The sequence below is a fragment of the Monodelphis domestica genome, chromosome 6, assembly GCF_027887165.1.
Source record: "Monodelphis domestica isolate mMonDom1 chromosome 6, mMonDom1.pri, whole genome shotgun sequence".
Classification (NCBI taxonomy): Eukaryota; Metazoa; Chordata; class Mammalia; order Didelphimorphia; family Didelphidae; genus Monodelphis; species Monodelphis domestica.
Genome location: NC_077232.1, coordinates 14,776,646 through 14,802,973, shown reverse-complemented (window position 1 = coordinate 14,802,973; position 26,328 = coordinate 14,776,646). Strand labels below are relative to the sequence as shown.

Sequence of the window (26,328 nt, the reverse complement as noted above, 5' to 3'; positions counted from 1 at the left end):
GAAATCAAGAATAAAGAAATACATAAATAGAAAAAAAACCTAGGGCAGGCAAGCCCATTCAATTTCACTTACTACATCTTGAGAGATATGTGAGCTTAGAAGAAGAAGCAGAGAGACCTAAGTAGGCTTTGCAGTCAGTTTAAATACAAATGCTGATCTCTCACTCATTTGAGGACTCAGATGAGATTATAGGGCATTTAGGGAAGTGCCAAAGACTTCTGGGGATTGAAGTCTGGAGTTCAAATATCCATTTTTACAGTTAGGAATTGAAAAATACTAAACCAAGAATTAAAAATCAGACACACACACACACTTAGACACACATATATAATTTATTTTTAGAATATTGTTTTCATTTTATCAACATATTAAGGTTCTCCTCTTTAGAGGCAATTTTATATACTTAGTTATTTAATTCTAACTCTCTTCAGAAATCAAGCAATATGACTTTTTCAATATAATTTTTGAATTTAGTACAAAAGAAAGACATGATGACAATAGAAAATAAATGGTATAAAAGCTAGAGTATTTTAAATCATTCATTAAGAAGCAAGAACTATATCTTTAAGATTTGTGAGGAAGAGCTTGAGAACACATTGATCCTCAAGGATTAGCTTTGATTTTTAATATCTGCAGGGTATTTCTGTCAGGCCTCAGAAGGATCACATAACATTTGGGAGCAAAGATACAGATGAGAATCCCAGCACTGGAGACCAAGATGGAAAAGATCTCCATGGCCACCATGGCCTTCCCTTTGGTGCTCTGATATGTAGGCAAGAAGGAAATCCAGACACTGCAAAACACCAGCATGCTGAATGTCAGGTACTTGGCTTCATTGAAAGTATCTGGCAGATTCCTTGCCAGGAAAGCCAATGTAAAGCTGACCAAGGCCAGGAAGCCCATGTAGCCAAGGACACAGTAGAAGGCAACAAGGGAGCCCTCATTGCACTGAATAACAATGAAGGAAGCCTCAGAGTGTGTATCCATCTCAAAGAATGGGGGATATGTCCCCAGCCAGATACTGCAGAGGCACATCTGTATAAGTGTACAAAGGAAAATGAGGGCATGAGATACTGCTGGTCTCAGCCACCTCCTGAGCTGGCTCCCTGGCTTAGTGGCCCTAAAAGCCACAACCACGGTGATGGTTTTGGCCAAGATAGAAGCAATGGCCACCGTGAACACAATGGCAAATGTGGTTTGTCTTAAGATGCAGATGGCTGGTGTAGGACGACCAATGAAGAGTAAAGAAGAAAGGAAGCAAAGAGTGAGAGAGATGAGCAGAATATAGCTGAGACTGCAGTTATTGGCTTTTACTATGGGGGTGTCTCTGTGCATAACAAATACTCCTAGGACAAAGTTTGTGAGAATGGAGAAGCAGAAAGCTGAAGAGGCCAGAATCATTCCCAGAGTCTCTTCATAAGCCAGATAAGTTACTGTCCTGGGCAGGCATCTATCTTTCTCCTTGCTTGGGTACTGATCTTCAGGGCATTGCCTGCACTGTTCTGCATCTGGAAATACAACAAAAATTAATCTCATTCTGTTTTATATGCTGTATATTTGTCCTTCTCCAGTAAGTTCAATATTAGACATTCCACATGAAGCTCAACTATTTTTTGGACTCCTCTTCAGTCGGAAAAATAAGAATTCTAGACAGTCAATAAAATTAAAAAAACATATTTGGGTTTCTCTTTATCTCTACTTGTGGGGAAAAAAAACTTGTTAATTATTCATTCTGTCACATATTTCTTAAATGAAAACTAAATTATGACCCCTTCCAAAATTTAACTCTCCACAGTAAGACCTTAAGGCCTAAGTGATGACCGTATATATATATATATATATACATACATATATATATATTATATGTGTATATTTTTATACTTGTATATAGTATTCTCACAATAGCAAAGAAATAGAGAATTATTTATTCTGTAATCATTGTCTATTATAACAATTCTTTTATGAAAATGTACAATTGCAAGTCCTCCGGTTCCTTTAGTTCCAGGATTCTGTTGATGGTAATCAAACATGTCCCATTGAATGTTGTTAAAGATATTTTTCATAAAAGTTGTGATTTTTTAAATTAGAAAATATGTCATGCATGTATAGCAATGGCTCCAAACTTTCTTCAGGTTATCTATCAAGTGTCGATTTCAAATCTGTCTTCTTGATGATTTCCACTCATCAGGATGGTACTTTTATTGCATAGTAGTGGTGGTCTCTCAGTGATCGAGAAAGATGATTGTCTTTGTGCATTACCATCTACTGATGTACCCTCATGTGGCTTTGAAGTCCAAAGGCTGAGGCGCAGAGTGTGTGGCACATGGGGCATGGGACGCCAGTTGTTAAGTGACTTTCACTGAGACTTGGATAGAAGGATCCGGCCAGGGGGTTACTCTCTCCCCCGGCTCTCTCTGTTTCCCTGATGATTGGGTGCCCCCTCGACTGGTTCGGATTGCTTTCTGGAAGTTGCCTTCAGAATAGCTGGCCCCGAGGCTGTCTTGTTGGCCCTGAGGTTTACTGTTGTTTCAGAGGACCCTGCTCTCTGAGGGGGGAGGGGCCACGGCTTCCTGGAGCTCCGAGGGCAGTGACTTTCACTGGGACTCCGATGGAAGGATCCGGCCTGGGGGTTACAATCTAGGCTCTAAGTTTCCCTCTGTAGCCTTGGACTCGGCCCTCCTACCCCTTAGGTCCGAGTGATCTCGGGTTCTGGCTTTTGAGGGGGGCCTTACCTTTTGATCCAGGTACAGGTCCAGGAGGAGGATTCCCAGGGTCTATGCTGTTGATCGTTTTGAATTTCGGCACCCTAGAAGCATATAGTTTGAGATCGGTAGGGAAGGGTTTGTGGAGATCTGGACTTTAGCTTTCTCTAAGCCACCATCTTGACCGGAATTTCAGATTGACCGTTTTTTAACAATAAGATAATACCAACAGTTATCTGAACACAAATGTCTAATTGAATATTTTTAAAGAAAATATTAAGTTCACTATTATAAACACAATTTTAATTTGAAAGTAATTTTGCTATAATTTACAAAACATTCTAAAATATATAGAATATTTTAAAGGTATAATGTAAATACATAAATATAAATATGACACAATGTATTCTCTGTATTCTGAAACCTCAAAATGAAGTTAGTTTTAACTGATAAGTAAAAAATGAATGGAAGATAACTGTGTGGAAAATATACAAATATAATTTTCAAGTTCTAAGCTGTGGTGAAAAGAATTTTGCTAATAAAGTAAATATTCTCAGGATTACCATATAACATAGAAATATTGCATATTATTTTGGTGAGAGAAAAATTTATCAGGTTCAAATGTGAAACTAAAATAAATAAAGAGAAAGAAATCTCATGCCTATAATTTGGCAGAACTCTTTCTCTTTAGACACCCACCTGTTTTATTGGAAATCTTCCCATCAGGGCATGAGGTACAGTCAAAGCAGCAGATGGGCCGGCCTTCACGAAATTGCTTCCTGAAGCCAGGGCCACAGGCTACACTGCATATAGAACTAGGAATCTGACTTTCCATAAAAGGAAGAGAAAAAAAATCAGTGTAAGAATGATTACTAAAAGGGAGAATCACTGAGGAAATGATCATTTAAGACTACTTCTATGGAAGATTTTTAGAATAACATATTTGAAGTTTGGAAGTGCAGGATGTCATATTTCTGAATGGAGATTGTCTCCCAATTATCCCTCTTCTACTCCATCTCATCTTTTCCTAAAGACATGAATATGGGCAGAATCTACACAAGATGCACTATAGCTGCTCCAATTTATAAAATGCAAATGTGTTGATAGCATATTTTCCACCAAATATGTGACAGCACATCTCTACAGTGAACTTAATTTGGTACAAGAAATGTTGAAGTAACATATTGCTCACAGGAGAGGAAATATTTCTTTATATTTTTGTTCTATAAAAGAGTCCTGTTCCTGGTATTTGATTAAGGTAGCCTGAATTTCTCAGGGAGTCATAACTTTAGAGAGTTTATAATAAATTTTTAATTTAAAATTTTAAAGCAATAGTTAATTAATATTTAAGTTTGATTGAATCTGCTTGATTAATGAGAATCAAGTTATTTGAGTGGTTGATCTTATTTCCTAGTCTGGCATCTGGAGCTACCTCTGATGATTCAGAGAAGGTAGGATTTATGACTTCCCATAGACAAATAGAATTGAATCTATAAAGAAGTTCTATATCAGAAGAGGAAATACCCACAATATTCAATTTGTCGTTTGGTCATTTTGCATTTGTGCCACTTTTCACAAACTTACTTGGGATTTTCTTGCCAAAGATACCAGAGTATTTAACCATTTCCTTCTCCAGAAGATTTTACCAAAAATAAAACGTGAAGGAAAAAGGATTCAGTGACTGACCCAGACTAATAGAGCTAGTAAGTATTTGAAGGCACATTTGAACTGGAGAAAAGGAGCCTCCTTGACTCTTAACACTCTTCCCATTATGTAGGAACATTTTAATTAAGATCTTCTAAAATCAGTCATGGGAATTTTTGGGTAAACAAACTCATAATCAAATGTTCACATCAGCTATGCTTTGGTGTTACAGGTATCCGTTGAGGGTTAACATTTTCCACTCTCCCTCCTTCTGTTGTGATTCAAACTTGCCCACTTGATCTGAGGCATTTCAAGATTTTCATCATAAGATTTATTTAGATCATTATATAACTTAATCAGAAAGACTTTTAAAGGAATATTGAGAAAAAGAAATGAGAGGAATTAAGCTTCTGTCTTACTGAGAGCAAAAGAGAAAAGAAGATGTTTAAGTCATATCTTAGTCATTCACAATGTCTTCAGGGAAGTTTTAAGGTCTAATGAAAAGACAACAGTGTCCAGGCTTCTCACAGCCTCATCTATGTAGCCCCTGTTCACCTGACTCTTACCTGAGGGAAATCTTCTGGCCAATCTATGTCCTCTTCATTAATGCTTAACACTTTTTCCTGAGGAATCACTTCTCCAACTTTCACCTCTGACCAAATCTTATCAGGGAATGATCTAAAATTCAGGATATCATATGTTTCAGCAGTCATGGAGGATCCATCCCCACATAATGCATCTTTGATTCCAGTGACAGGATTAATACACTTCAGGAAGTGGAGGAGCTGTAGGCAAGGGCAGGAGTTTGTTACTCTTTGGGAAAGAAGGGCTCATTCGCTCTTCTAAGTCTTGATAATCAACACAATAAGAAGTTTCAATGGCTGATATGGCAATGCAGCAAAGCACTGTGGAGTGCTTAGGGCATGTTAGAGCACAAAAGACAACATGGCCATCCAATGCAGCTGAGGAAGCCTCCAGGTGTAATGAATTTTTTCTGCCACTGGACCCAGGCTTCCAGCGCCGAGAGAGTGGGACTGTCCCTGTGCATCAACTTTTCCACTTAAATCTCCTTCATGCACAAGTGTCTTTGTGTACACTCATCTACATCACAGATGAAAGCGCACAAAGACAATAGTCATCCTCTGTTACCGAGAGACTACTACTTCTACTAATCAACACAAAATGGCTATGTGTTTGAAGCTTCAAAAGCCATCATTCTTTTTTTTTTCTTAAATTCTTCTTACTGAGTTTTACCTAGCACTCCACCCTCTATTTCACTTTTTTCCTAGGAAGTCACAGGTGACATAACAATAATGTTCTAGATAATGAACCGACCTCAGATGTAATTTTAACTTCCCTCCAACAAGTCATGAATTATTGAAACAAAATAAAGGAAAATAATTCCAATAAAAGAGAAAAGGAAAGATGTTATTCATTATAATAGATAGTAAGAAAATGAAATGATAACAAAATTGAAGGATATTTGAGAGAGAACAATTTTTAAAATAACAAATAATTATATTGTTGGAAGTGAGAGGACAAATAAAGAAATAAATCATATAAAAAGGCACCCAAGAAAGCACTTTTGCAGTGAAAATAAAAGAAAAATGAGCAACCAATGGTTGAACCTCAGAGAAGGACTAGGGAAGGGAATAAAAGAAAGTAAAATACAAAGCAAATGAAGGGAAAACAGAATTTTAAGGAAAAGACAGGATACAAAGAAAAATACAAAAGAAAAACAAAAATGTATAATGAAAAGAAATAGGCAGTAGTGTAATCATGAATAAGAGTATAAATGAGATAGATTCACTCATAGATAGTATCAAATGACAATGCATAAATAAACAAAATCAGACAATATATTGTGTGCCATAAAAATACAGGAAAAAAAAAGTTCTTAGAATTAAAATAAGGGCTTTAGCAGAATGTACAGAATTTTTCTGAGGTCAAAAATCAAAGGGTACCAATCAAGATCTCTGACAAAACAAAAGCTGAAACAGACCTAATTAAAAGAGATAATTAGGGAAATTATGTTATGCCAAAGGGCAACAAGTAATATAAAAAATTTTAACATCATGATCTTCTGGTGAAGATTTCTTTTTTGAAATATGTATTTAGTCTACAACTCAGATTATATCATTTAAAATATTCACTTGATAGACAGTCAGAAAATTCAAAGACTTTTAAGAATAAGAAATCAAAGTTAATTACAATCATATGGAAAAATGCTCTATCTCAGTATGAATTAAAAAAAAAGGAGATCTTGAATCAACTGGGGTGTGCCAAATTAAGTTTATTAAAATAATATATTCTGAAGGTTATGAAGGAAATATTTTGGTAACTATTAGTGGAGCAATGAATATCTCCCTTTTCACTGCAGAAAAAAAAAATTTGGATTCATGCCCAAAGTTATATGAATTACTAATACCCATTCACCCAGATATAAGAATACTAGATCTATGGGTGAAAAAATATTAAAGAAAATGAAAAAGGATCTGTGTTTATAAAAATGTATATAGCTGCTCATTTCCAGCTGACAAAGAATTTCCAATTGAGGGAATGATCTTCAATTGGAAAAAAAATCTGAATAAATTATGGCAAATAATTGTGACGGGGTTCTATTGTACTGAGGGAAATACCAATGGGCTTGGTTTTAGAGAAACATGGAAAAGCTTTTATGAATTGTTGGAAAGTGAAACAGGGAGGATCAGGATATTGTGCACAGTCATAACACTGTAGCTGTGATGATTACTTGTGAAAGACTTGACTTCTCTGATCAATAACATGAAAACATACTACCCACAACTAAAGAGATTAATGATTAACTCCTACTGTAAAATGAAGTTTAATTCCTCACTCTCTTTTTCCTGCTTTTTCTTCAGAAACAAGGCTAATACTGACCAGTTTTGCATGATTTCACATGTTTATTTGATCATTTATCTTGCCTCTTAGTGAATGTAAGTAAGGGTGGAAGGTGGGAAGGTGGAGAGAGTTCAGAAGTCAAACAATAAAATGAAAAGAAAGTTGCAATTAAATGAACAATATATTTAAGTATTAAAATGTTATGGGAATAAAACCCAGGAGATATCTGTTAATGATTTACTTCAAAACAACCAACTCTCTCTCTCTCCATAATCTCTTCCCTTGATACATTTCCAAATTTAAACTGCTATATTTTCATTTTCTTAAATGTCAACAATAAGTGAAGAGTTCAAATAAGAGCAGAAAGATAATCTATTCTAGAAGTTTTTAAGGATTCAAGGACAAGTGTGCTTGCCTAGAATTAGTAGATGTAATTGTTGTCACAGTAGTAGCAGTAGTAATAATATCATAGTTGTAGTCTTAGTCAAGGTAGAAGTAGTCATCATAGTAGATGTGGTCATCATCATTGTCATCATCATCATCATAGTGTGGGGTTAATATTTCTATTGTACTGTTTTATAATTACACATTATACTATGTATTTTACATTACTTTTATTTTTCAGAATCACATTTTATATTTAGTAATCATGATATACATGTTGATAAAAAGTTATCATCTTTCATTTAAACTAGCTTTTACATACCGCTAACTGAATTTCAGACACCATGAACACCATGACTTAGAGATACTTTTATTATCATGACCATCTAGAAAGTAAGTTGCTATTTTATCCCTCTTTTGTAGTTGTGGACTATGAGAAATAAAGAGATTAAGTGACTTGTCCAGAGTCACGGAGTTATTACATATCTGAGGCTTGGTTTTAAATAGGATCTTTCTAATTCAGTCAGATGTCATAGATGTCTGATGTAAAGATTAAATTTAATATCCTGTACTCCAAGTATAATATTTAATAATGTGTATTAAATATTTATTTTGAAGTATTAGGAAGTAAGGCTAGCAAAAACCAAGAGCCATTCCACCCTCCTCCTCCACCATTGATTCCAAGAGACCACGTGGGTGGAAACAGGAACTCAAAACTCCCCCCACATAAGGAGACAAAGAAACAGGAATAGGAAAAGGGGATTATGGGAAATGAAGTGTCTAGGGTTCCAGATTCAAAATCAATACATATTCCCCTGTGATCCTTTGGGAGACCATTCTCCTCAATTGATCATGAAAATATAACTTATAAACTAAACTAGATGCATATAAAAATATTTCAGTTTTTTAAAAGGAAATTATAATAATTTGGGGATAAGAGGAAAATAAAAGGGAAAAGGAACAAAACCAATAATAGGTACATTAACAAAAAGCCAATTAGAGGGCAGTCCTCTTTGCCATGAGATTGTACATTCAAAAATAAATCATTCAACCCTGTAAAATTGAGATTTGAACTCTGGACTACAATCCCCACAAGCCTTTCCTCCACTTCCCCAAAATGCTTTGTAATCTCACAGGAATTCTGAGGTGGGCCGAGATAGAGGAAGGATTTAAGCTGGTGCAAAGGTTTTTGGGGTCTTTTCTCCTCTTTTGGACTTCTGTTTTGAAGCAGATGCATCTCTTCCATGATGTGAGGTTATTTTGTCTAGGCCTCTGGCCTAGGCACATGTTTCTTACTTGTATATTCTTTAATCTTTAACCTTAATAAACCTTTAAAAAATATAATACTCCTTGCAGAGAGAAACTAATTTCTACCTGCCTCAGTCTCCCCATATTCCTAAATTTTAGCTGTTACAGTTTTGGCGACCTAATGGGGAAAAAAAAAGTCTCAATCTTCTGATTTCTTTTCTGATCTTTAGTTCAGCTTTTATTTTGAGCCACAGTTCTCTCGCCCATGTTTTTTTTTTTAACCTGGAAAAGCTGCTGCTCGATCCAGACCTGTTTATCGCCCACCCCACCCGGCTCAGCCACTTTTATCTGAGGGCGTTCAGCCCCTGATCCAGACCTGATTCAACCCCGCGCATTTTTTCTCTCGCTCACCTGGCTCACCTAATTCAACCAAGATTGCAATCACCTGGTACCCGATCTCCCCAGACCCCCTAGGGTGACCCCAGCCGGCTTATCACCCAGATCCTCGGAGCAGATTCACTCATCGCTCAGAACTCATTTCTATCAGCTGGTAACAAACAAACTCGGGGTATTGGCCATGTGGGTGGAGGGGAGAGACAAGAGGGAAAGGAGTACGGGTAATTTTCCCTTAGGCTAAGCCCCCGAGTGCACAGGGGTATTGGCTCCACGTGGGCGGCCTGGCTCCACCTGGACTGGGACAGCAGGAGGTATCATATCAGGGGAAAGAGAAAAAGAGACCAAAGAGAAGAAACAGACATTTCAAACAGATTTTTAAGCAATGGGCTATTTAAAAGGATACCTTTTGACTGTTCTGGTGATTTCATTGATTTCACTTGTGTGCAACTTTACCTTTGAGGAGGCAGCTGGGTGGCTCAACAAACTGATAGCCAGGCCTAAAGACTTGTGGTCCTGGGTTAAATTTGGCCTCAGATACTTCCCAGCTGTGGGGCCCTGACCAGATCCCTTAACCCTCCTTGCCTAGCCCTTACTACTCTGCCTTCGGACAATAGACATTTAAATGGATAAGAACCCAAGGAACTTAAAGACTGGAGATTTTAAGGCATTTCAGACTCCAATGGTTCATACAAATCTCTATATTCTATTGCATTTTTCCTGATTGTTTTGTTTAAGGTTTAACTTTGTGATTTTAAGTTCATATATTACTGGATTCAATATTCTCTTACACTGAAGGTTGATTGAATTTATTTTGAATGTACTGAGTTTGAAATTCTGTTGTTTTTCACCTATAACTGTGCTGAAAAAAATATTATTGAATAAGCCCATTTATGAAAAAACAGCCTTTCTATTTTTGCCTTTGTAAATTGACATAGAGGATGGATGGTCTTCAGAACTGGTTATAATTGTATTAACAACTTTGGAAAATGTAATAAATATATTATTATATATGACATATGATATATAATATTATTATATAATATAATTATGAAATATAAATATAAATGTGCTAAATATCTCAAATGATTTTAAGGGTTTTTTAAATATGATTTTGGAATTTTTTTTAACAATCTGGTTATTTTTGCCTGCCCCTACCACAAGGTTAGGCCAATAGTAGCTGAAGTGAAATACATATTATAACCCCAAACCTTCCCGCATTTCTAAATATGTGAATGGAAGTTGGGCAGTTAATCTCAGGGCATTTGTATCCCTAAAAGCCTCCAAGAAAAAGGAGCACCCCTTTATTTATACTCTTCAGCTCACTACTGTAAAGATTAAAATTTAGGGGAGATGGGGAGACTGAGGCAGGTAGAAATTAGTTTCTCTCTGCAAGGAGTATTATATTTTTTAGAGGTTTATTAAAGGTTAAAGATTAAAAAATATACAAGTAAGAAACATGTGCCTAGGCTAGAGGCCTAGACAAAATAACCTCACATCATGGAAGAGATGCCTCTGCTCCAAAACGGAAGTCCAAAAGAGCCGAGAGAGCCCCTCAAAAGCCTTTGAATCATCTTAAATACCTTCTTGATCTCGGCCCAGGTGAGATTACAAGGCATTCTGGGGAAGTGGAGCAAAGGCTCATGGGGATTGTAGTCCTGTATTCGAGTCTATTTTTTACATACCCCCCTTTGATGGTTTGCAAAAAAATTAATTTTTTTCCAAAGGATCACGAAAACATAATCAATTTAAAGATTACAATAATTTGAAGATAAGAGAAAGAAAAGAATAAAACCAATAATTACTGGACGCATTGACAGAAAGCCAGTTAGGGGGCAGTCCCCTTTGGCATGAAAGTATGCATGCAAATAAATGTTCATTAACTACACCCAAAGTTCATTTTGTGCAGTTCGTGGTCTGGAGGCTTCTTCATGGTGGCTTCTCCAACAGTTCAGTTTCTGGGTTCAGAGAGGTAGCATCTTCTTTACCTAAAATTCTTCTCAAAAGGAATTTAAACTTTGCAATTTAAATAATGATTTTTTTTTTACATTCCCCCGTGTTGTGGGTGATTGAAAGATTCAGAATCAGTTAGGGATGCATGGCTGAGGTATGAGGTATATGAATCAATTGGTAAGAGATATTAAAAAGATATCAGAAAATCCAAAAGAAAATAAAAATTTCTGGATGAAAATATAGACCATCAAAATCTTATGTGTAAAAATTCCAAGTAGAAGAAAAATAAATCTATAACAGGTCCTTCAATCAGGGCCCAATTAAAATGATCTAAGCAATGATGCATTTACCCAGTCAGTAGCCAGGACTACAGAAAGGTACCACACTATGAGAGGCAGAAAAGAAAGGGACCAGATTATAGAAGCCAAGTAGGAGCCAAGGTTTGGGGGATACTTGTCTGTGAGTATCTTCAGGGTCAGTGTGGATACAAGGAAAACCTATGTCTTAACACATGTTAAACATAGTAACCTCGAGTCTTCACACTAGGTTCAAGACCTTTGTATTGGCCTAGAAGTGCATCAATCCATCTTGGATTGGCCTTTCTTTGGCTCTGTGCAATGGCTCTTGTGTGTATATCTTGTCCTGGAATCAGACAGAATCATTAAGTAAAGTCCCATAATTTATTTAAATAATTAGTGGCATCGTTTTTATAGTCACAAGCTTTTTGGGCATGCTCTGACAAATGTATCTTACACTTGTAGTACTGAAAAATCAAAAGGTTAAAGAAAATCTTAATGCTGGTGACATGTGCTTCAAATATAAAAAGGAGAGAAAAAATAATAAAAAAAAACTGAAAAAGTTTATTGCACATGCAAGAAAAATATAATAATAAAAGAGCTTTAAAAAATTCAAAAATATAGCTTATAATCATTGACACTATGTGTCAGTTAAGAAAATATAAAATGCAAGGCTTTCTCACCAAAAAATGAGATCCATTTCCTCTTTGTATCTGGCCATGATCACTGTGAGTAGAAGGCAAATGAATTGAACAAGGTTAACAATTTTTTCATCTTTAAAAATACAGTAGTACAAATATGTAGATATCAAAATCCCCAAAATTCTCAATAGCCCAATTAATTACAATAGCAAACAAACACACTTTCATATTTCACATAAGTTGCTGTATGACATTTTTAAAACCTATGAATTGATGGACATTTGTCACAATTTTTACAAACATAGCAATCTTTCAACCTTGGTAATAAACATATTTTTTTTAAACAAAGTAAAACTCATCTAGGGTTAAGAACATAATCAAGAAATCTATATATCATTCTGGTGCAAGTAAAATAGTGAGCTGAAGAGCATAAATAAAGGGGTGCTCCTTTTTCTTGGAGGCTTATAGGGATACAAATGCCCTGAAATTAACTGCCCAACTTCCATTCACATGTGGGAATGTTGGGGTTTATAAAATGTATTTCACTTCAGCTACTCTTTGCCTTACCTCGTGGTAGGGGCAGGCAAAAATAACCAGAGATTGTTTAAAAAAATTTAAAAAATCATATTTTAAAAAACCCTTAAAATCAAATCATTTGAGGCATTTAGCACATTAAAATTTCCAAGGTTGTTAATATAATTATAACCAGTTCTGAATTCCATCTATCCTCGGCAAAATTTTTAAAAAAGCTGTTTTTTCATATATGGGCTTATTCACAATAATATTTGTTCAACACAGTTATAGGGGGAAAACAACAGAATTTTAAAACTCAGTACATTCAAAATAAATTCAATCAACCTTCAGTTCACAGAATAATATTCAATCCAGTAATATATGAACTTAAAATCACAAAGTTAAACCATAACAAAAAATGCAATAGAGTACAGAGATTTTTTTATAAACCATTGGAGTCTGAAATGCCTTAGAATATAGCCTTTAGTCTCTTCAAAGTTCCTTGGGGTTTTTTTTTTGTTTGTTTGTTTTTAATTATCCATTTAAATGTCTATTGTCCGAAGGTAGAGTAGTAAAGGCTAGGCTATGGGGTTCAAGGGATCCATCCAGGGCCCCATAGCTGGGAAGCATCGGAGGCCAGATTTTAACTAGAGACCTCCGGTCTCTGGACCTGGCTTCCAGTTCGCTGGGCCACCCATTTTCCTGCCCAAAGTTAAAGTTGAATCTTTGGGCTGAGTCTGCTCCCAGACAGTCAGGCAAAATGAATTAAATTGCCAGAAGAGTCAAAAATCCTTTTAAACAGCCCATTGCTTTTTAGGTTTCTGTTTGAAAAGATCTGTTTCTTCTCTCTAGTCTTTTCTCTCTCTCCCCTGCTCTGATCCCCCTGTGGCCAATACCCCCATCCATGTGGAGGCTTAGCCTAAGGGAAAATTACCCGGTCTCCTTTCCCTCTCTCTCTCCCCTCCACCCACGTGGCCAATACTGTTACCAGCTGGTCGCAATGAGTCCTGAGCGATCTGCTCCAAGGATCTGGGTGATGAGCCGGCTGGGGTCGTGCTCGTGGGTCTGGGGCGCAGAAATAGGCAGGCAGCGGGCCAGTGAGAGGCCAGGAGCAGGAGCTGGAGCAGCTGTGGGGGTGGGCAAGGCCGGGACCAGGTACCAGGTGAGGACGATCAGGGCTGCAGGCTGCAGGCAGGAAGCGGCAGGGCCGAGCCAGGTGGGGTGGGCAGCAGGTCTGGAGCCTGTAGCAGCTTTGTGAGGGTAGAAAATCTTGGCCAGAGAGATATGGCTCAAAAAAATTTTTTTTTCTAGGTACTAGCTATTAAAAGTTGAATTAAAGATCAGAAAAGAATTCAGAAGATTGAGTTGTTTTTTTTTTCCCCAATAGGTCACCATAACTGTAAAGATTAAAATTTAGGGGAGATGGGGAGACTGAGGCAGGTAGAAATTAGTTTCTCTCTGCAAGGAGTATTATATTTTTTAGAGGTTTATTAAAGGTTAAAGATTAAAAAATATACAAGTAAGAAACATGTGCCTAGGCTAGAGGCCTAGACAAAATAACCTCACATCATGGAAGAGATGCCTCTGCTCCAAAACGGAAGTCCAAAAGAGCCGAGAGAGCCCCTCAAAAGCCTTTGAATCATCTTAAATACCTTCTTGATCTCGGCCCAGGTGAGATTACAAGGCATTCTGGGGAAGTGGAGCAAAGGCTCATGGGGATTGTAGTCCTGTATTCGAGTCTATTTTTTATACTACTTTACTTCTACCAGAATGATATATAGATTTCTTGATTATGTTCTTAACCCAAGATGAGTTTTACTTTGTTTAAAAAAAATATGTTTAAATACCAAGGTTGAAAGATTGCTATGTTTGTAAACATTGTGACAAATGTCCATCAATTCATAGGTTTTAAAAATGTCATACAGCAACTTATGTGAAATATAAAAGTGTGTTTGTTTGTTACTGTAATTAATTGGGCTATTGAGAATTTTGGGGATTTTGATAACTACATATTTGTACTATTGTATTTTAAATAATGAAAAATTGTTAACCTTGTTCAATTCATTTGCCTTCTACTCACAGTGGAGCATTGCCAGATATTAAGAGGAAATGGATCTCATTTTTTGTGAGAAAGCCTTGCATTTTATATTTTCTGAGCTGACACAGAGTGTCAATGATTATAAGCTATATTTTTGAATTTTTAAAAGCTCTTTTATTATTATATTTTTCTTGCATGTGCAATATACTAGTTGTTTTTTATTATTTTTTTCTCTCCTTTTTATATTTGAAGCACATGTCACCAGTATTAAGATTTTCTCTAACTTTTTCACTTTTCAGTGCTACAAGTATGAAATACATTTGCTAATGCATGCCCCAAAAAGCTTGTGACTATAAAAACGATGCCACTAATTATGTAATAAATTATGGGACTTTGCTTAATGATTCTGTCTGATTCCAGAACAAGATATACACAAAAGAGGCACTGCATAGGGCCAATAGAGCATAAGGTCAAAGAGGCCAACCAATCCTAGTGAAATTGATGTAATTTTGAGCCTAGACAAAGAGGACTTGAACGTGTTTGGGGTTCCAGGTTGAGGCTGTTTAACATGTGTTAAAAGCAGGTCTTCCTTGTTCTATATTCTACCAAGTACTTCAAACTTGGCTCCCAGAACCTTGGCTCATATAATCTGGTCCCCTTTTCTGCCTTCCATAATGTGGTACCTTTCTGTAGTCCTGGCTACTGACTGGGTAAATGCATCATTGCTTAGATCATTTTAATTGGACCCTGATTGAAGGACCTGTTATAGATTTCTTTTTCTTTTACTTGGAATTTTTACACATAAGACTTTGATAGTCTATATTTTCATTCAGAAAATTTTCTTTTTTTATTTCGATTTTTCTGATGTCTTTTAATATCTCTTGCCAGTTGATTCATATATGTCATATATCAGCCATGCATCATTAAGTGATCCTTTTTTTTTTTAAATCACCCTCTTAACAGGGGGAATGTAAAAAAAATATTATTATTTTACATTTCAAAGTTTAAATTCCTTTTGAGGAAAATTTAGGTAAAAAAAGAAGCTACCTTTCTGAATCCAGAACTGAACTGTTGGAGAAGCCACCATGAAGAAGCTTCCAGACCACAAGCTGCACAAAATGAACTTTGGGTGTAGTTGATTGAACGTTTATTTGTATGTATACTTTCATCCCAAAGGGGACTGCCCCCAACCTGGCTTTTTGTCAATATTTCCAGCAATGATTGGTTTTGTTCTTTTTTTCTCATCCTCAAATTATTGTAATCTTTAAATTGATTATGTTTTTATGATCCTTTAGGGAAGGACTTCTTCCCAGAGGATCAAACGGGGGGAATGTAAAATTGAGATTTGAACTCTGGACTACAATCCCCACAAGCCTTTGCTCCACTTCCCCAAAATGTTTTGTAATCTTATAAAAATTCTGAGGTAGGCCGAGATCGAAGAAGGATTTAAGCTGGTAGCAAAGGTTTTTGGGGTCTTTTTTGTTTGTTTTTAACTGTTACAACCCCCTCAAAGTTCAAAATCACCGTATCTCAAAGTTCACTCTGGGTCTTCTGGTACAGTGTGGTCTCTGCAGGCAAATTCATAATGCCTTCTAAATTCTGGGAGGTAGTCTCCTATTCTAACTTTGTCTCTAATTCAAGTCAAAGATCACAACAATAACATAGTCCCCTCTGAGAAAAATAATAACACATTCCTCCCCCTCACCCCCCGGGAGGATACAGGGATTTATGTAGGAATTACAATGGATAAAAGGTTGAGTTATAAGACATATGAATTAAGCATAAAAAAAGACATCAAGTAATTAAAGAAATTAAAATAAAAAAATGACTTCTGAGTCAGATAAAATATATATAAAAAGAAAACTTGAAAAATAATCCTGGGAAGACGGAAAAAAAAGAAAAAGGAAAAAAAATATCATACCTCACAATAGGTTCTTGTAGTGTTCTGTGTCCCATAGGTGTGGAACCATAATTAATCACTAACCCAGTTTAGCAGTCTGGGATACAGTAAGTTGTCACATCATTAGAGAAAATGGAAAAAGAGACTAGATATCAAGCCAAATGGGAAATAGAATTTCCTGGTTCAACCCTTTTCTTCGTTCTTTTCGGGAGAATGGAGTCAGAGCAATCAATTTTATATTTATGACATAACATGTGGTACAAGGAAGTCCTTCAATTTACATATTTTAAACAGCCACAACCTTGAGTCTCACATATGATCAAGTCATTGTGCTTTTTGGGCAGAATGTCATCAATTCCTATAGGATTGATTTGGTTTCTTTCACCATTTTGTGCTCATTTGGCACTTTGCAAGTCAAGTTCAATGTGCTCCATTTGGCCTCGGATTAGACATAGTCACTGAGCTATGAGCTGAATAATAAATAGGCTACTGGGAATTGAGCAGGAACCAAAATTTGAGTTAGAATGCCTAAAGTTATGCCTTTTTAATGGACATGTGAGGTATATGGTTTATCATAATTTGGTATGCCTATGGCAGGGACATACAGAACAACTTTTTTTGTGTGAATGCTACAAAGGGCTTAGTGATTTCCCCATAGCAAAGGAACCACTGCCAACAAAATCCTGTTGCTCCAAGAATAGTTATCAATTGCTTCTTAGTGGTCTGAGCACTTAACTTTTGGATATTTTCAATATGATTGGGAGACAATAAACAGGACCCAGCATTACAATAAAGCCTAAATATTGTACCTTTGGGAGACACCACTGAATTTTGTCCTTGGAGACCTTGTGGCCTCTCCTATGTAGCTCTAAGTGGAGGTGTTTACTCTCCATTTGGCATGCTTCAGTGTTCGGTAAGGCCAAGAGTAAATCATCCATATACAAACTGAAAAGACTATATTTTATTGTATGGCATCTTTCTCAGCAGTTAAGAATTGTGTAAACAAAGTAGGGCTGTCCACATACCCTTGGTGAAGATTAGTCCTGATCCTCCGTGAGCCCCTCAAGGTGAAACAAAGATATGCCTGGAATTCTCATGTATGGCTATAGAAAGGAAAGTTGAGTACAAGTCTAGTATTGTTAAGTATGTAGCTGTGCTAATAACAGAAGAAATAACAGTATTTATGTTGGAAACTACAGGGTGCCTCTTTATGATGTGATTGTTCACAGCTCTCAAATCCTGGACAAATTTATAGTGATGCTCGCCATCGGGCCCCAGTTTTGGCTTTTTAATAGGCAGGATGGGTGTATTGTATTCAGATTTACAGGGGATTATGATGTCATGGTCAATCAGGGCATTTATTACTGGCTTAATGCCATCAATTGCCCCCTTCAAAAGAGGGTACTGAGGAATGGAAGGAGTTGGGCTAGATTTTGTTTAAATTTGGGCAGAGATAGACGATTTATGTAGGCCAACATTAGAAGATGATGTGGCCCAGAGATATTCAAGTATATCATCAGGGATCTCAAAAACATGAGTTTCCTTCATTTCATGAGTATCTGAAAGAATTACAGAGTGTAAAGTTAAGGATTCCTTAGGCAGATCCATTGTCATAGAGCCATCTGCAAAGCAAGTTTTGTGGCCCTAAGATTGCACAATAGTTCTCTCCCCAGCCAATTTATAGTGGAGCTAGGCATTAAGAGGAGACAGTGTTCCATACTAGGGGGTCCTAAAAACACTATTCTATGGGAAAGCTTGTGAACTTTTAAGAGTGTCCCTGATACCTCCCTATATTAACTGAGCCAATGGAACTGCAATGCGAATCAGGTGTTCTATTCAATACTGACTGTGAAACTCCAGTGTCCATGTCCAAAGGCAACCATAATAGGTATTACCAACCTTTAATGTTACATGGGGCTTATTAGTATGGGTGGTGGGGAAGGATAGGGAAAATGAGCAATAAGATATCAAGATCTTGACAATCAAAGTTTGTAGCCGCCTATTCCTGTGCTCCCCTTATCCCCATACACCTTCATAATCTTTTGGTAGTACCTTGGACTGAGCCCTGAAGGGCAGTAGCTCCCTGTGTGGTTCAGGGGTGAACTTCACTTAAATTATGTCCATAAGATTATTAACAGTCCTAAAACTGTGATTCCTGAAATCACCAAAATAATTATCATTCCTGTAATTATTCCTATAAGAAATTATTCGATGGGTATAGTTCATCATAAACCTGAAAAAATTCCTTCCATTCATCATTATGTGACCCTTCTTATGACAGAATTGGCAGGTAAGGGACTGATATTTAGGTTCTTGGTGAGGGGCTAGTGCCATTAGTTGAGCATCAGGCCCTTTGGTTTATTTATCAATTTTTATCCTCCAAAATTTTGATTTATTTTCTTGGCATTTCTATGATATTATTAGCCTCTTCCTGTTTTTCCTTTTGGCCCTTAAAGACATAAGAAGCAGTCTTTATCAACTCTTCAAGGTTCATCTGAGTCCACCATGGGCAAGGCATCTTAAAATAATCTTGGACCATCCAGCAAGAGTTGTTGTCAAAATCTCTATTTGCTCCATATCTTTGTCTTTAGAAATATCATGGACTAGATATTGACCCGCCGGTCAATGACCCTATCCAAGAGGTGTGAGGATGTCTCTTTATCTCATTGTTTGGGCCTTTCAAATTTTAACCATGCTTCCATATCCTCGGAGCATTCTAGCATACCTGTTATAATGGCATCTCAACAACAATGTAATTGCAACTAGTCCACGGTACTTTTATAATCCCATGCAAGATCCTGAGCTGGCCAGAGTGCTACATTATTCCCCTGGACTATGTTAATATCAGAGATGATTTAATTTTCTAACATAACATTAAAAAAGCATTAGACAAATTCTCAACATCATTATAGGATGGGCCATATTCATAAAAAATATCAGTCATCTTCTTGGTCATGACCAAAGTTTCATATTCAAATGAAGGTTTATTATGTTTCATTTCTCTAATTGCTTGGGGTGTACAAGGAATATGATTTCTTAGGATCACCACATCCACATTGCTTCCTATTTCAGCACTTCCCTTAATGGGAAAAAGCATTCATAGGAGTCATCTTAATGCAGCACATTGGCCATCTCAGGATCCCGAATGGGACTCTAACAATCCTGAGGATTATCTACAACTATACCATTGTAGAGAGGCCATCCTCACGGCAATGAAGGAATGTGCAGACAGTACAGATAAGTGGATGAAACTTGAAAAATTAAGCAAAAGGAGGAAGAAACACCCTCTAGATTCATGGATAGAATAATCGAGTTTGGAGACAGATACTTAGATTGGGACCTAACTAAAGAGAGTAGCTTAAGACAAGTTAGAAGGATCTTTGTAAATAACTCTTGCAAAGCAATTAAGAATTATTTTAGAACACTATGCCCAAGATGGTCAGACATGGACCTTGAAGAATTGCGAAAAACAGCTATATATGTTTTAAAGGGAAACAAAGGAAAGGAGGAAGAAAATAATCATGACATGGAGGAAATGAAGAAAAAAATAAGATATTTAATAGATAGGATAACTAAATTAGAAAGTGGGCATGATAATGAACCAACGACAATTGCCCCTCTCCAGAAATCCAATTATCAATCCATTACTTGCCACTTCTGTGAGAAGAAGGGCCACAAAATAATGAAATGTAGAACCTTTCTTAAGATGATTGGAAGGAATACACAGTTTAATAATAGCTTTAGAAATAATAACTATAGAAATGATGATAATAGAAACCATAATTCTAGAAATTATAATAATGACTATGGAAATAACTATAATGAATATAGAAATAAGAACATCAGAAACCAGAATTATAGAAATAGGAATTGGAAAAATAATGACAATGCTCCAAATGAAGAAAATTATAATGATAATGAACAACAACAATATATGAGAAATGGCGATCGTCCAAAAAATACTCGAGGTACCAATGACCCTCAGAGAGGTGCCCATCAGGGGGGTGCCCAAGGAGTATTCCAAACACAATGATGCTGTCCAGGCTGGGCTGGGGCTAGAAAGAGCAATCCCATTCAAAATCACCTTAGACAAAATAAAATACCTAGGAATATACCTCCCGAGACAAACACAGGAACTATATGAACACAACTACAAAACACTCACCACACATCTAAAACTAGACTTGAGCAATTGGAAAAACATTAACTGCTCATGGATAGGATGAGCCAATATACTAAAAATGACCATCCTACCCAAACTAATTTATCTATTTAGTGCCATACCCATTGAACTACCAAAATACTTCTTCACTGATTTATAAAAAAAACATAAAAAAATTCATTTGGAAGAACAAAAGATCAAGGATATCCAGGGAAATAATGAAAAAAAAACACATATGATGGGGGCCTTGCAGTCCCTGACCTAAAACTATATTACAAAGCAGCAGTCATCAAAACAATTTGGCACTGGCTAAGAAACAGAAAGGAAGATCAGTGGAATAGACTGGGGGAAAGGGACCTCTGCAAGACAACATATGATAAACCCAAAGATCCCAGCTTTTCGGATAAAAATCCACTATTCGATAAAAACTGCTGGGAAAATTGGAAGACAGTGTGGGAGAGACTAGGAATAGATCAACACCTCACACCCTACACCAAGATAAATTCAAAATGGGTGAGTGACTTAAACATAAAGAAGGAAACCATAAGTAAATTGGTTAAACACAGAATAGTATAAATGTCAGACCTTTGGGAGGGGAAAGGCTTTAAAACCAAGCAAGACATAGAAAGAATCACAAAATGTAAAATAAATAATTTTGACTACATCAAACTAAAAAGCTTTTGTACAAACAAAACCAATGTAACTAAAATCAGAAGGGAAACAACAAATTGGGAAAAAATCTTCATAGAAACCTCTGACAAATGTTTAATTACTCAAATTTATAAAGAGCTAAATCAATTGTACCAAAAATCAAGCCATTCTCCAATTGATAAATGGGCAAGGCACATGGATAGGCATTTCTCAGTTAAAAAATCAAAACTATTAATAAGCACATGAAAAAGTGCTCTACATCTCTTATAATCAGAGAGATGCAAATCAAAACAATTCTGAGGTATCACCTCACACCTAGCAGATTGGATAACATAACAGCAAAGGAAAATAATGAATGCTGGAGGGGATGTGGCAAAGTAGAGACATTAATTCATTGCTGGTGGAGTTGTGAACTGATCCAACCATTCTGGAGGGCAATTTGGAACTATGCCCAAAGGGCGACAAAAGAATATCTACCCTTTGACCCAGCCATAGCACTGCTGGGTCTGTACCCCAAAGAGACAATGGACAAAAAGACTTGTACAAAAATATTCATAGCTGTGCTCTTTGTGGTGGCCAAAAACTGGAAAACGAGGGGATGCCCATCAATTGGGGAATGGCTGAGCAAATTGTGGTATATGTTGGTGATGGAATACTATTGTGCTAAATGGAATAATAAAGTGGAGGAGTTCCATGGAGAATGGAACAACCTCTAGGAAGTGATGCAGAGCGAGAGGAGCAGAACCAGGAGAACATTGTACACAAAGACTAATACACTGTGGTATAATCGAACGTAATGGACTCCTCCATTAGTGGTTGTGTAATGTCCCTGAACAATTTGCAGGGATCCAGGAGAAAAAAACACCATTCATAAGCAAAGGATAAACTATGGGAGTGGAAACACCGAGGAAAAGCAACTGCCTCAATACAGTGGTTGAGGGGACATGACAGAGGAGAGACTCTAAATGAACACTCTAATGCAAATATTATCAACATAGCAATGGGTTCAAATCAAGAAAACATGTAATGCCCAGTGGATTTACGCGTCGGCTATGGGGAGTGGGGGGAGGAAAAGAAAATGATCTATGTCTTTAATGAATAATGCTTAGAAATGATCAAATAAAATATAAAAAGAAAAAAATAAAAAAATAAAAGGACAAATCTTGGGTTACTGAGGGCCACACGCGATGGAGCTTTTCTACATTTAAGCTAGAAGATGGGGAGTCCTGAGAACATGAATTTGCTGGGAAACAAGGAAAGTCATGTATTCCAAAAGTAAAGAGGGAAAGAAAAAAAAATTACAGGAAACTAGACTCTGGGAGAAGATCTGGGCATCTGTGGCCATATGCCCCACCCCACCCCGAAGAGCAAAAACTTGGGTCAGAGATTAAAGAAATGAAAGATCTGAATTCAAATCTAACCTGAGGCACCCACTAGTTGTGGGATTTTGGATGAATCACTTCACTTTCATCTGTCTCAATTTCTCAATTGAAAAATGGGTATTGTGATTATCAAATGAGATAAAATTCATATAACATGTCTGACACCAAATCAGTAGGTATTTACTAAGTGCCTTTCCTAAGGTCTCTTACTGCTCAGAGAAGTTGTGATTCCCAAGCCAATTCATATAACATGTCTGACACCAAATCAGTAGGTATTTACTAAGTGCCTTTCCTAAGGTCTCTTACTGCTCAGAGAAGTTGTGATTCCCAAGCCACTTAACTGTCCCCTAGGCATACAGAGGTTAAGTGACTTGCCCAAGTCACCAAGCTAAGAATTGTCTTAGACTGGATTTGAACTTATCTTCCTGACTCCATGACCAATGCTTTTTTTTAAATCCTTGCCTTCCATTTTAGAATCAATATTAAATACTGGTTCCAAGGCAGAAGAACGATAAAGGCTAGGTAATTGGTATTAAATGACTTGTCCAAGATCATACATCTAGGAAGTGCCCAAGGTCAGAGTTGAACCAAGAATCATTCATCTTCCAGGCCTGGCTCTCTATCCACTGAGCCACCCAGCTAGCCTGACCAATGCTCTTAACTACTAAGCCACTCTGCATTCACCCATCCATCCATTTAAAAAAAAATGTTAGAACTAAGCTGAGGCAGTATCCATGGGCCTGTCACTAGAAATTTTTTTCCAGGTTGGCCTTAAGCTATTAATCAATATTTTTAATAGTATATGCTGGATAATAAGGGGAAAGACTCATACAAGAATATTCCTAGCTGCACTGTTTGTGGTGTCAAAAAATTGGAAAATGAGGGGATGCCCTTCAATTGGGGAATGGCTGAACAAATTGTGGTATATGTTGGTGATGGAATACTATTGTGCTGAAAGGAATAATAAAGTGGAGGAATTCCATGGAGACTGGAATGACCTCCAGGAACTGATGCAGAGTGAGAGGAGCAGAACCAGGAGAACATTGTACACAGAGATGGATACACTTTGGTACAATCGAATGTAATGGACTTCTCTACTAGCAGCAATGCAATGATCCAGGACAATTCTGAGGGACTTATGAGAAAGATGTTATCCATATCCAGAAAAAGAACTGGGGGAGCAGAAACACAGGAAAAAAAACTGCCTGATTACATGGGTTGATAGGGATATGATTGGGGGTGTAGACTCTAAGTGATCACCCTAGTGTAAATATCAATAATATGGAAATAAGTCTTGATTAATAACACATGTAAAATTCAGTGCAATTTCTCATTAGCTACTGGGGTGGGGGGGTAGGAAGAAGGGGAAGGAAAGAACATGAATCATGTAACCATGGAAAAATATTCTAAATTAATAAAATAAAAAATGTTTAAATAAAAAAAAGGGGGACTGCCCCCTAACTGCCTTTCTGTAAATGCACTTAGCAATAATTGATTTTGTTCTCTTTTGTTCTTTTCCCCAAATTATTGTAATTTCAAAGTAGGTTATGTTTACAAGATCTATTGGAGAAATCAGTCTTCCTTGTTTCTTGGGGGGGATATATAGTTGAAAATCTGTTACCCTAAAAAAACCCTACATTTCCAAGGAGCCCACTGACTTCCTGTCATTATGTACTTCCTTTGGATAAAGAATATTAGGTGGGGATGTGGAAGGTCCCAGCACTTTACATAATATCCTAAGCTTGGTTTTGATAAGGGGGGTTGTTTGAACTGGCTGGTCAGCCATGGACACATGGTCTATATTTTGTATCTTCCTTATTCCTTGATTTCTAATTATCATTAATAAATCTCTTAAAATATAGAATTCTTATTATTAAAAATTATAATTAATTTTTTTACAGTAGTATTGTGATCCAGCACCGAATACATACCCTCAATTTGAGTTGAGTTAATAGAACTCTTCAACCACATAGTTATATGCTGAAAATGTGTATAAAGAAGAACATCAATATTTTCCCCAAGATCATTATATCATAATTGGACTAAATTGTGATTATCTAATAGAATATCATGGTTTTTACACAGAATGTCATATAATCAAATAGACAAAAATTGGAAGTAAGTGGTCATATTGAAGACGCAGATTATTGCAATATCATACAAAGATAGATTATTCATCATAGAATAATGTATTTTTTATTTTAGTATATGGTTTGGGTTTTGGTTTTTATAAGATTATTCACTTCTAAATACTATGGAAATTCACTTCACTTCTAAATACTATGGAAATATGTTTTGAGTAATAATATATGTATTACCCAGATTGAATTGTTTCTCAACTCCAGAAGAGGGGTGGGAAAAAGAGAGGGAGAGAGCATGAATAATATAATTTTGTAAAACAAATACAATTTTGTTATTAAAATAAAATAATGATAAAAAAAACAAGTTTTGGGAGTAGCCTGTGCCAAATTGTAGGTTGCAAGAGGATGGTTACCTTCCAAGAAAGAAGTGGATATGCTAGAAATTCTGATAGAACTTTTGCCTCAGTCTGAAGCATTTGGTGGAGAGTATGAGCCAATAAATAAACTCCATTGTAGATATTAGAACTCAGTTCCATTATGGTCTTGTCAAAATAAATAGGAGGTACATCTGCAAAGGTCAAACGATCACGGCATTGTCGATAAGTCAAATTTAAATTCTTTACTTCTGAAAGTAAGCAATTAAAGGCCAACTCCCAGTAAGATGTTAGGAAAATGTCCTCAGGGTTGGCTAGTGGATGCACACTTTTTAGGAAATCTGTGAAACCAGGAATCTCCCTCTTGAAGTGTGAAAATATCAATGTACCATGAAAATTGCTCATCATTTCATCAGTAGAATATGCAGAAAAATCCCAGGAAGCACTGATGACGAACATCTTCCCATAAAATTCAAAGATCATCAATAATTCAGAAAAATATTTAAGGGAGTCTGTATTTCCATAGACGAAAATCACATTGGATGAGGACCCAAGGATCCTAGCCAGAAATTTAATATAATAATCGTAATCTTTAATTTTTTCAGAAACTTGTTCTGTAAAAGCCAGACATAATCCATTCCAGGCCATCTCCTCTTTTAGATGCATGAAGAATTGTTCCCCTGTTAGGTCATATGAAATAATCAGTCCCACCCAAGTCCAACCAAAATGTAGCATCAGTTGAACTGCTGCCAGGTGCAGAGTGGATTCCCTGCTGCCCAGTTGATGGACATATGGGTACTGGAACTCATCAGACAGGAGAAGATCAAATGAGCCATAGCTCAGCTACATGAATATAAAGAAAAAATAACTGGAGTGCTGATATAGAAGCAATTTCTGAGTTCTTTAAATTTCATCTAAATAAAATATCAAAGCCTTATACATTAAAAGTATTGATAAATTCTCTTTAATATGATTGGATAGATCTTGCCTACAATAGTTTTAATAGAGTTCAATTGTCTAGGTGGATTCAAGATTCAGATCACAAAATGACAGAATTAAGAAGTGAGACATTTTGAAAGGAAATCCTAATCTCTACTGTATAAA

General features: G+C 36.5%; 1 protein-coding gene across 1 annotated transcript in view; it reads right to left on the bottom strand.

Annotated features, from left to right (window-relative positions):
- Positions 1-603: 603 nt before the first annotated feature.
- The window catches only part of VN2R627 (vomeronasal 2 receptor 627), a 62,174-nt gene continuing 36,449 nt past the window's right edge, over positions 604-26,328 (bottom strand). Inside the window, 4 exon segments of the mRNA NM_001102422.1 lie at positions 604-1,508; positions 3,402-3,525; positions 4,913-5,131; positions 25,264-26,067. Of these exon segments, the coding sequence (NP_001095892.1) occupies positions 604-1,508; positions 3,402-3,525; positions 4,913-5,131; positions 25,264-26,067 (2,052 nt within the window).